Source organism: Molossus molossus, unplaced genomic scaffold (genome assembly GCF_014108415.1).
Source record: "Molossus molossus isolate mMolMol1 unplaced genomic scaffold, mMolMol1.p scaffold_m16_p_6, whole genome shotgun sequence".
Classification (NCBI taxonomy): Eukaryota; Metazoa; Chordata; class Mammalia; order Chiroptera; family Molossidae; genus Molossus; species Molossus molossus.
In genome coordinates, this window is record NW_023425399.1 from 19,659,599 (window position 1) to 19,671,808 (window position 12,210).

Sequence of the window (12,210 nt, forward strand, 5' to 3'; positions counted from 1 at the left end):
GGGGTTCAGTATTAGGTAACGCTCTCGCTTGATGATCCAAGTCATCTCCAATATAAATGTCATTAATAAAAGTGACAGTTGGGGTCTCCCTTCTGCTTTATTCTTTGTCTTCTTTCTCCCTTGGTACAGAACTGGGAATAGGAAGTGGGGTGCTACTTATAGAACCCCCTTAAGCCCTGATAACCCTTCTGAGCCCAGCTGCTTACATCCCAGAAGGAGAAGGTAGGGTGCCTTCTGCGAGTAGTCTCAGTGATCTCATATTCCCGGAACCCCCTGAGGCCTTGGCGGAACATTTTACACACTCGGATCATCACAACGACATCCAGGATGAGCTGGTGTAGCTCCTGTGGAATCAAAACAAACAAGAGAGTGGAAACCATCTGTTTTCAACCATCAACAGCAGGCTAGATAGTGCTGAAGAAGGCGAAATGTAATTGGATTAAAGTCGGTGGTGTGCTAGAGGGATGGTTACATTTTCAGGAAGTTTTTAAGACTGTTGAAATCATGTTGGTAGCTTGAAATTGCCCATGGTGGGAATATTTATACCACATAAACACTGGCAACTACTACAAATGAGAACATGCCCTTCCCCAGAGGGCCAGTTGTTCAAACATTCACCAGTACGGTTCTAGTTATATGTCAAGCCCTTCACTTTGCTCTATAAAATAAAGAGCAAAAGTAGTGGCAGGAAGTGAGAGGTGATGCAGAGAGACTGAACTTGGGAATCAGATGGATCTGAGGGAAGACTGGTTGAGAAATGCAACATTGCTGGCTTTGAAGACAGAGGAAGGGGGCCACAAGCCAATGAATGCAGGTAGTCTCTAGAAGCTAGGAAAGTCAAGGAAATGGATTTTTCCCTAGAACCTTGAGCAAGGAACACAGCTCTGTTAACACCTTGATTTTAGCCCAGGGAGACTCATGCCAGACTTTTAACCTACATAAGCTAATAAATTTGCATAGTTTTAAGCCAATAAATTGTGGTAATATGTTAGAGCAGCAATAGAAAACTAATATAACACCTAATCCAAGATAGGACCATCCGATCTTTTCCCTGGGAATTTGGAATGGGAACTGAGAACAAATCCCAAATAGAATTTGGGAGTAAAATAAATCACCCTCTACCTGCGAGTAAATACAGGAAATAAAGAAGTAAGTTCAACACTAAAGAGACAAATCCAGAATGTAAAACAAACTATAAGTCACCTAACCCAGTTTCTTAAAAAAGTCAATTTCATGAGGAAAAAAAGAACAAGTTGTGGGGGCTGTTCTAGATTAAGACTCAAGAAACATACAAACAAATGCAAAATATGAACCTTGATTGGATCCTAATTCATCACAAAAAGCTATAAAATACATTTTAGGAACAAATAAGGAAACTGAATATGACTGCATATTAGATGATACAGAGAATTACTTTTTTTTTTTTTTTTTTTTTATCCTCACCCGAGGATATTTTTCCATTTTTTGTACAGATAGAGTGGGAGGGAGAGAGAGGAAGGGAGAGAGAGACAGAAACATCGACGTGAAGGGACACATCGAGTGGCTGCCACCCGCATGACCAACCAGGGCCGGGGACAAACTGCAACCGAAGTACATGCCCTTAGCGGGAACCGAACCCGGGTCTCTCCGGACCACAGGCCGATGCTCTAACCGCTGAGCCAAACTGGCCAGGGCCAGAGAATTACTTTTAATTTTCTTAGTATTGTGGTGATATCGTGGTTGTGTTCTTATTTATTTTTTTATCCTCACCCGAAGACATTTTTGCATTTATCTTCAGATAGAGCAGGAGGGAAAGAGGAAGGAAGAGAGAGAGAGAAACATCGATGTGAGAGAGACACATTGACTGGCTGCCACCCACACGACCCCAACTAGGGCCAGGGACAAACTGCAACCGAGGTACGTGCCCTTAGCAGGAATCGAACCTGCGACTCTCTGGTCCACAGGCCGACACTCTAACTGCTGAGCCAAACCAGCAAGGGCGATTGTGTTCTTATTTTTAAGTAAGTGTCATAAAGTATGCACCTTTTGAATTATTCAGCAAACACACACCTGCACACATACACACACACAAATACATAAAGCCAATATGGCAAAATGATGACTGTAAGATCTAAAAGATGATCATTATATATATATTTCAACTTTTATGTTTGAAAATTTCCATAGTTTTAAAAATGCAAAAACTATTAACTTCTGATTAAGGACATCATTAAAAAAAATGAAAAGATAAACTGAAGATTGAAAAAATATATTTGCCATGCATATAATTGACAAAGGATTACTATCCAGAACTATAAAAGATTACTATTACAAGGGATTAATATTCGGAATTTTAATTAAAAAAAATTCTATAGCCCTGGCTGGTATAGCCGAGTTGGTTGGGTGTCATCCCATGGACTGAAAGGTTGTGGGTTCAATTCCACTCAGGGCACATGCCCAGGTTTCAGGCTCAATCCCCAGTAGGAGCGTGCGGGGGGCAGCCAATCAAATTTTCTCTCTCCCTCCCTTCCTCTCTCATAAAAAAAAAAAAAGGAAAAATCAATAAAAATTCTACAAATAATAATAATAATAAATAACCCAGTAGAAAAATGAGTAAAGGATCTGAGCAGGTAATTCAAAGGGAAAACTCAAGTTACCTATACATAATGAAAGATTCTTTTTTTTTTTTTTTCATCCTCACCCGAGGACATTTTTCCATTTTTTGCTCAGGCAGAGTGGGAGGGAGAGAGAGGAACAGAGAGAGAGAGAGAGAAACATTGATGTGAAAGGAACACATCGAGTGGCTGCCACCCGCACAACCGACCAGGGCGGGGGACAAACTGTAACCGAGGTACACGCCCTTAGCGGGAACCGAACCCAGGTCTCTCAGGACCGCAGGCCGACGCTCTAACCGCTGAACCAAACCGGCCAGGGCATGAAAGATTCTTAATACCACTAGAAATAAAGGAAATGGAAATTAAAGTAACAACAAGATTTACCTTGCTCAGGCTGGGGAAATGAAAACATGGTACAATTATGTTGGAGAGCAATTTGACAATATTTTTTAAAGTTGAGGATGTGTGTCCTTTACAACCAAGGAGCTGTATGCACCCATACATATATATTTTAGAGAAAGTTACACATGCGCACAAAGAGATAGCCATGAGGATGGCCACAGCACATGTGATGGTGGAAAGCTGAAAACAATGAAAGTTTCCAACAGCAGGGAGCGCATCAACACATTACAGTACAGTAACAGGACTGAGCATAGCACTAGCTGTGTATGGCAATGTGGGTAAAGCTCACACATAATTTTGAGTGAAAAAAAGTGAAATACAATGCCATTTATAATACCATTTTTTCAAATGTGCCACATTGCCCTGGCTGGTTTGGTACAGCAGGTGCGGACCAGAGAGTCCCGGGTTCGATTCTGGCCAAGGACACGTACCTCGGTTGTGGTTCGTCCTGGCCCCGTTTGGGGTCGTGTGGGTGGCAACCAATCAATGTGTACCTCTCATATTGATGTTTCTCTCTTTCTTTCCCTCCTGCTCTATCTGAAGATAAATAGAAAAATATTATTGCATGAGGATTAATAAATAAATAAATAAATAAATGTGCCACATACTATACAGTTGCTTATGTATACATACGTATGTAATAAAATTTAAATATATAGATAGGAAGAATATATAAACATCAACCTTAGGAGAGTAGTTAGTTACCTGTGAGGAGAAAGGCAGTAGGATGGTGAGGAACTTCACCTATAACTGTAATATTTTCTTTAAAAATTATATATCTAATGTAAATATAGGAAAAGGATTTATTAATAAAATTAATAAAAACAACTTGCCATTATTGGGCAGTATTCTAAGACCTTTATATATATTGACTCATTTAATCCTCAACAATAAATCTATGCAAAGGAAAAAACAGGCACAGTAAATCAAGTAACTTGCCTAATACTAATATTAGTCATATGACTAATAGGTGATAGGGAATTGAACCCAGGCAGTCCAGTTCCAGAATCTGTAAGTTTAACCTATTACTTTACCCTGCTGCTGGGTCTTATTTTTTCTGGATCTTGTAAGAGTAGAAGTAGTAGGGACAGAGTGGGAGAGCAGGACTCTGGCTCAGCGTGTAGCCTGGGTCTTGCCTAGTGTCGAGGGAGTACAGGGCAGGGCTCAGAATTGTCTTTCTTTCTTTTTATTGAATTTATTGGGGTGATACCAGTTAACAAAATTATACAGGTTTCAGATGCAAAATTCTAGAGCACATCAAGAATTCAGTCTCGCCCTGGCTGGTTTTGCTCAGTGGTTAGAGTGTCGGCCTGCAGTCCAGAGAGTCCCAGGTTCAGTACTTGCTAAGGGCATGTACCTCGATAGCAGTTTGTCCCCCCACCCTGGTTGGGTCATGCAGGTGGCAACCACTCGATGTGTCCCTTTCATGTCGATGTTTCTCTCTCTCTCTCTCCCTCCTACTCTATCTGAACAAAAGATCAAAAAATGTCCTTGGGTGAGGATAAAAAAAAAAGAATTCAGACTTTCTGAAGCCTAATCTGGAACTCTTTTCTTTGTGCCCATGCTGTGACTCCAAAAGGTACAAGGTAGCCACATTCATCCAAGGTCCCGTCCAATACCTGCCTCTCCCTCCCTCAAAATACCTGTCTGTTCAATGTTCCACTCTCCCCTCCCTGGGCCCTTCACACTCCTTACCCGTTCCTTCTTCAGAACCTGCCAGGGATAAGTCGCTGTATATCTCTTCATGGTTCCTGATTTGACGAATGGCACACGCCCCTCTGCCTTTCAAAGGCAGGACCACAAATCCTTCCCAAGGATCCGGTTATATTAGGAAGAAATAGCTTCCTTTAGGGGTAAGGTAAGTGCTCTTCTCCATTCCTCATACCCTACCAACAGCTGTTGGAAGCCTTGTTTTGAGAAAATCTCATCCTCAGAATCTCCTTATGTCACAATGAAGGATTCTGGAAGGAAGAGAGAAACCAAAACCTGAGAATCTAATGTTTAGTGAACACTCATAGGCATTATCTTAGTTAATCTTCCTGACTACCACAAGATGAGAGACCTCGCACACTCCACACAGGAGGAGACTGAGGCTCAGTGGCTAGATGACTGCCAGAGCCACGGGACCGTAAAGAAGAAAATAGTAGGAGGCTCCTGGGCTGGGGCCCAGGACACCCAATACCTCAGCCTGGGGACCACTCTGACTGAGGCTTAGAACCTGGACATCTCGAAGTGTAGGTGTATGGCACTGTCCTATAAATCTTGTTAAATTAGGAACACTTAGCAAGTTGGAAGTCCCCAGCCAAATGTTGAAAGGAACTTGGTGATTGGAACTTAATGACTCTGGAGTCCTTTCAAAACTAGAGAAGAATATAGGGTCCAAAGTACTTTTTTTCATTAGATTAAAGATGGCAGTTGATAATCCCAATTTGCTCTTGTATAAGAATACTCAGTGAGCCCTGGCCAGTTTGGCTCAGCAGTTAGAGCATTGGCCCTCAGACCAGAGAATCCTGGGTTCAGTTCCCACTAAGGGCACGTACCTCAGTTGCAGTTTGTCCGGGCCCCAGTTGGGGTCGTGTGGGTGGCAACCAGTCAATGTGTCTCTCTCACATCAATGTTTCTCTCTCTCTCTTACTCCCTTTCTCCCTCCCGTTCTATCTGAAGATAAATGGAAAAAAAACAAACAAAAAAAAACAATGTCCTCAAGTGAGGATTAAAAAAAAAGAATACTCAGTGAAAAAGTATTGCCTGATTTGCCATTCCTATCCCGCTACAACTATCTGCTAACTCTCCCCCAACCAACAGCCAAATGGAAGGGCATTGAATACAGTGAAGACAGCTGGACAGCTGGGAACAAAGACCCAGGCTCTGAATTACTAAATGCAAAGGCCGCTGCTCCTGGTGTGAAACACTAACAACTTACAGAGGTGAAAGAGGTAGAACTGGTTCTCCCTGACCCCTTACCTAGAGAAAAGACAGAGGAAGAGAGCAGTATGAAATTTTTGTCTTCACTACCACACACCTGGTCTTGAAGAAAATGCAAGATCCCTTACAAAAGTTTAGGGGGATTCTGAGAGAAACTACTGGGCATGGGGAAAGGAAGAGAGATGGTGGGAGGTGGCTATGGACAGGGGGTGGTCCCTGTAAGGAATCGGGGGAGCCGCCGAATAAAACAGAGAAGAGACTGGAGAGCCAATCAGCCAAATAAACAGGGATCAGGCTTTATTGGGTACACTCCAGGCGGGTTCACAGACTCCGGGGGTCGAGTCCTAGAAGCCACGCTCAATGTAGGGGCTCGTGTCTTTTATATCTGCCTGTTGTATCTGGAATTTGTCTCTTAGGGTTTGGCCCTGCGGGGGCTATGCATGGAGCTTCTGGAATGTGAATCGATAAGAGCAAGATGGGAGTTAATCTATAGGCTCGAGGCAGACCGTTCAGGGTGGGAGACAAGGCTGACCAAGGAGACAATGGTCGAGCACTTTGCCTGGCGCCAGTCCCCCAGGCCATCGGACAGTCCCATCAGTTCTCTGAGTTGCCTGAGGATCCAAGTGACATGGAAAGGACCCAGACTAATGAGGGGCATCAGAGGATGCCAACAAGTAGGACCAAGAATATGATAGGACCCCAAAAGCAGACACTCCCAACCTCACCTCCTGCCAGCTGTGGTTGTATAATTTCCCTGGGAATTGGATCAGTGTTGGGGAGGAAGAGGCAGGAAGTCTGGAGAGCTCTGAACTGACCTAAGATGAGTCAATTGGCCTGAAATTCCATTCCCTTGAAATTACTGAATTGGTCCTTCATTTACCTAGAGACATCTGCTAGAAGGCAGGCTGAGGACTCAATCAGACATTAAAGTCAATTCTAGAAATTAATAAAGTGTCATTTCTGTCCCAGTTCCTAATATTATAACTGAACTGTTACAGAGTAAAATGTGGTCCTATTCTTATGTGATCTTAGGTAAATCACTTATCCAGGTGGTGCCTCATTTTCTTCCTTATAAAATCGAGTTATAGTTAATTCCACAAATAATTTCTTAAGATAAAATTACTGTTTTGCTAATTAAAAAAATCACGTAACAAACATTTATAGAGTTCTAACTATGTATAAAGGAGAGAAAGGTGAATAAGACATGGTCTCTGCTCACAAGAAGTTCACCATATGACAGAGAAGAAAAATGCTACCACCACCATAAGACAAAGTCTCACTATAATAAAGTTATAAACATATATGAAGAAAGAGCAGGGCCTGTTCTGGGAGCATGAGATGTGGCTGACTGAGAGATGCCCAGGGGGCATGGCCCAAAGTGAGGTTGGGCTGGGCAGAGGCTGAAAACTGGCTCCCCTGGGCCAAACAGATTTTGAGACTACTTAATTTGACCCGCATGATGTTTTGGTTAAAATAGTATTAAAACTTGCCCTGGCCGGTTTGGTTCAGCGGTTGTAGTGTCAGCCTGCAGACCAGAGAGTCTGGGTTTGGTTCCCACTAGGGGCACGTACCAAAAAAAGAAAAAGAAAAAAAAATATTATTAAAACTTAACTTGCAGGACCCTGACTGAATAACTCAGTCAGTTAGAGAATCATCCTGATACATCAAGATTGTGGGTTCAATTCCCAGTCAGGGCACATACAAGATTCAAGCAATGAATGCACAGATAGGTGGAACAACAAACTGATGTTTCTCTCTCTCAAAAATCAAATAAAACATTTTTTTAAAAAACTTAACTTACTGCCCTGGCTGGTTTTGCTCAGCGGTTAGAGTATCAGCCCAAAGACCAAAGGGTTGCGGGTTCAGTTTTGGTCAAGGGCATGTACCTCAGTTGCAGTTTGTCCTCAGTCCTCAGCCCTGGCTGGGGTCCTGTGGGGGAAAACCAATTGATGTGTCTTTCTCACATCAATGTTTCTCTTTCTCTCTCTCCCTTCCTCCCACTCTTAAAAAAACAAAAAACAAAAAAAACCCTTAACTTGCTTATCTTTAATTGGGGAATGGGTTCCCTTCATTTAAAGGGGAGTTATAGTAAAAAATAAATAGCACCAGACCTATATAAATATACTACTCCAAAAGTGGGAGAGGGTGGCAGAGAACAAGAAAAACAAAAGGCATATGAAAGGCACTCACCAGACAAAAAATTAACGTGAAACACAATTATGAACAACAAAGAACTCAGAGGGCAGACTGAATTTTAAAACAAGAGATCAAAGCAAAGATGCCACTGTTCAAAGAAGAGATGAGGAGACAACTGGAGGAAATGACATTGGCAGAGCTCAGGAAAGAAATGTTTAAAAAAATTTTTTTTTTATCCTCACCTAAGGACATTTTTTCCATTTTTTGTTCAGATAGAGTGGGAGGGAGAGAGAGGAAGAGAAAGAGAGAAACATCGACGTGAAAGGGACACATCGAGTGGTTGCCACCCGCACGACCCAACTAGGGCCGGGGACAAACTGCAACCGAAGTACGTGCCCTTAGCAGGAACCAAACCTGGGTCTCTCTGGACTGCAGGCCGACACTCTAACCGTTGAGCCAAACCGGCCAGGGCATGAAACAAGTGTTTTTTTAAAAAAACATCTCAGAAGTGAAGGTCATTTCTGAAACATCAAAAAGGAAGCTAGCCTTGTTGAATACAGAGCATAGGATTGCAAAAAACAAGTGAAAGAGTTGAAAACGAACAATTAAAAAGGAACCAGAAAATAATATAGCTAACAAGTCCATAGATAATAGAGGTATGTGAGGTAGCATAACTACATGGGTTTCTTGAAATTTTATAGCTATAAATCTTTTTTTTTTCCTGGTTTTATTGAAATGTAATTGTATTAATTTAAGGTGTGCAACATAATGATTTGCTATACATATATACTGTAAAATGAGTGCCATGATAAATTTGGTTAACATCCATCACCTCACATAGTTGAATATTTTTCTTGTGATAAGAACTTCTAAGAACTGTAAATCTTGCCCTGGCCAGCATGGCTCAGTTGGTTGGAGCAGTGTCCTATGCACTGATATATAGCAGGTTTGATTCCTGGCCAGGGCACATGCCCACATTGCAGGCTGGATCCCTACTGGGATGCATGTGGGAGGCAGCCGACCGATGTTTTTCACATCGGTGTTTCTCTCTCTCTCCTCTCTCTCAAATCAATAAAAACATATTTTTTAAAAAAGAACTGTAAATCTTAAGATACCTTTTAAACCTGATAAGGGAAGATATAAAGGGAACTAACAATAATAATCAAGGCTGGATAGAAAAGGATGAAAAAAAAGTATAACAATTACTCTTTTTTGACTTTTTAATTTTATAGTAGGTATATATTATCACCTATTCAGAAAATGAATCAATTTTTTAAATAATAAACAAAATCAGTGCAATGCAATAAGGAATGCAGAGCTACTGGTAGAGTGCTACACAAAAACAGATTAATTGAACACTGGGAACTAGCAGAATTGCCACTGAATAGAAATCAATGAAAGGAGAGAAAGGCAAAAGGATTATGAAGTATCTAGGCTTCTGAATTTACACTAGTTTATCAGGAATGAGAATTACTAATAAGTAAGTTAATTACAAACACAGTCCAGCTAGATTAATCACCCTAGACCAATTATCTGAAGCTCATCAAAACATCAGAAAACAGATCTCCAAGAAAAAAAGACATTTGATAAAATAGGTTACCAAAAAGAAGTTAACCCTGGCCCCCATTGGGGTTGTATAGGAGGCAACCAATCGAGGTCTCTCTCTTACATCAATGTTTTTCTCTCCCTTCCTCCCTCCCTCCCTCCCACTCTATCTGAAAATCAATGAAAAAATATCCTCAGGTAAGGATTTTTTAAAAATGCAGAAAATGGAGGCTTTTTGTCCAAGCTACCTCATTAGCTGAACCTGCTTCTCTTCACCATGAGCACGGCTGGCCCCCTGGAATGATGTATGTACTGTGTGGTACATGAAATGACGGGATTAGCAAATCTGTAGAAAATCTGAATTTCTTGTCCACTGGTAGCATCTTAGAACTTCCTATTTAATATCTCACATTAAAAAATAATGCAAAGGAGCAAGTGTTGGAGAGGATGTAGAAAAATTAGAAGCTTTGTGCATTGCTGATAGGAATGTAAAATGGTGGAGCTGCTGTGGAAAACAGTATGTGGCTTCTCAAGAAAGTAAACATCGAATTAGCACATGATCCAGCAATTCCACTTCTGGGTATACATCCAAAAGAAATCTGTATATCAGTGATCATACCAGCATTCTTCTTCTTATTTTTTTTTAATCCTCACCTACAGATATTTTCCTATTTATCTTCAGATAGAGTGGGAGGGAGGGAGAGGGAGAGAAAGGGAGAGAGAGAAACAGCAACTGGCTGCCCAACCCCACTCCCCACCAACCAGGGCCAGGGACGAACCACAACTGAGGTAGGTGCCCTTGACCAGAATTGAACTTGAACTCATTGGTCTGCAGGCTAATGCTCTACCATTGAGCCAAACTTGCCAGGGCACCAGCATTATTCTTGATAGCCAGAAAATGGAAACAGCCCAAATGTCCATCAATAAATGAATGGAGCCCTGGCCAGTTTGGTTCAGGGGTTAGAGTGTCGGCCTGAAGACTGGGGAGTCCTGGGTTCGGTTCCTGCTAAGGGCACCTACCTCGGTTGCAGTTCGTCCCCGGCCCCAGTGGGGGTTGTGCGGGTGGCAACCAGTCGATGTGTCTCTCTCACATCAATGTTTCTCTCTCTCTCTTCTTCCCGCTCTATCTGAAGATAAATGGGAAAAAAAAAATGTCCTCAAGTGAGGATAACAATAAATAAACAAACAAACAAACAAAATTTGATGTTACACACAATAAAATATTAGTCAGCCTCTGAGTGGGTTCAAGGATATCTGGAAATTACAGTATGCAAAGTATGTAAGTGGATCGATCACTCTTCCAGGAAGAAGTATATTTTTTTCAGATTCTGGGGCCTTACTGACCCATTAAGAGTTTAGAATAAATGAATCCATTCTAACATTCCATGATTCTAATAGATCTCTGAGATCTCTCCTTCCAGCTCTAATATTCTATGATTGCAATAGAGATGAAAGAAATGAACTGGAGCCCTGGCCGGTTTGGCTCAGCGGTTAGAGCATCCGCCTGCGGTCCGGAGAGACCCGGGTTCGGTTCCCGCTAAGGGCATGTACCTCGGTTGCAGTTTGTCCCCGGCCCTGGTTGGTCGTGCGGGTGGCAGCCACTCGATGTGTCCCTTTCACATCGATGTTTCCCTCTCTCTCTCTCTTCCTCTCTCTCCCTCCCACTCTATCTGTGCAAAAAGTGGGAAAATGTCCTCGGGTGAGGATTAAAAAAAAAAAAAAAAAGAAAGAAATGAACTGGAGATCTAACATTCCGTGATTCCAAATGTCACAAGAGTTCATTCCCTTTCCCAAGAATAGAAGGGTTCAATTTTTCAACATGGAATTCTAGGTTCTTTTTTATTTAACCTCCAATTGACCTTTCTACCTCAGCTCTCACTACCTCCTCCAACCCCCGTCTAGCCTGCAGTTTCCACAAAGGTTTGCTCGCATTCACTCTGTGCCTTGGTACAGGCAGTACCTTCTACCTGGAGTGCCCAACTCCATCCTTCTTCTTCTTGAGTCTCAGCTTAAGGTTCTCTCCCCAGTGAAGCCTTCCATGACCTCTGGTCCTTGCAGCAGGGTTTAGTGTGCTCCTTTAGTTCTGGACACTGACGGCCTGTTACCACACAGGCAATAGGACTTTCGGTTCACTCAGGGTAGCAAACCCAACTGCCAAGGGGCCAGGGAGAGGAAATAAAGATTTGAAGCTGGTAAGTAAAACAAACTCTGGGCCCCTGTTTTCCCACCTCTGAAAAGAAAAGAGAGAAAAATACCAGCTCTAAGGAAAACAACCTGAGAGCAACAGTAAATGCAAACCACATTCTACTTCAGAGAATAATAGGGAGTGGTGGGGATTAAGACCAACTGAGATGGAGTATCTTGTCTAAAGGAAAAAGACTGGACTCAGCTCCAGCTGATTGCTGACTGGCAGGAATGAGGGTGGGACCAATGTGGATGGCTCCTTCACTCTTTCAAGAAGACCTGGAAATCCAGATTGTATGTGAAATCTCCCAATATTTACATGGCAGTAACTACAAAACATTAAAGACCCATTGTGATGACCTTCAAGATTTTCAGGCTCTGGAAAATGTTCTGTGAAGAGAGCACATCCTAATGGGGGGGAGGG

General features: G+C 42.2%; 1 protein-coding gene across 1 annotated transcript in view; it reads right to left on the reverse strand.

The window, feature by feature from the left end:
- The window catches only part of CNBD2 (cyclic nucleotide binding domain containing 2), a 65,802-nt gene extending 54,198 nt beyond the window's left edge, over positions 1 to 11,604 (reverse strand). The window contains exons 1-3 of the mRNA XM_036246049.1: positions 11,563 to 11,604; positions 4,692 to 4,957; positions 207 to 344 (exon numbers count right to left, since the gene is read on the reverse strand). Of these exons, the coding sequence (XP_036101942.1) occupies positions 207 to 344; positions 4,692 to 4,742 (189 nt within the window). The 5' untranslated portion in view covers positions 4,743 to 4,957; positions 11,563 to 11,604. The remainder of the gene's footprint in view (positions 1 to 206; positions 345 to 4,691; positions 4,958 to 11,562) is intronic.
- Between the last annotated feature and the right edge of the window lie 606 nt (positions 11,605 to 12,210).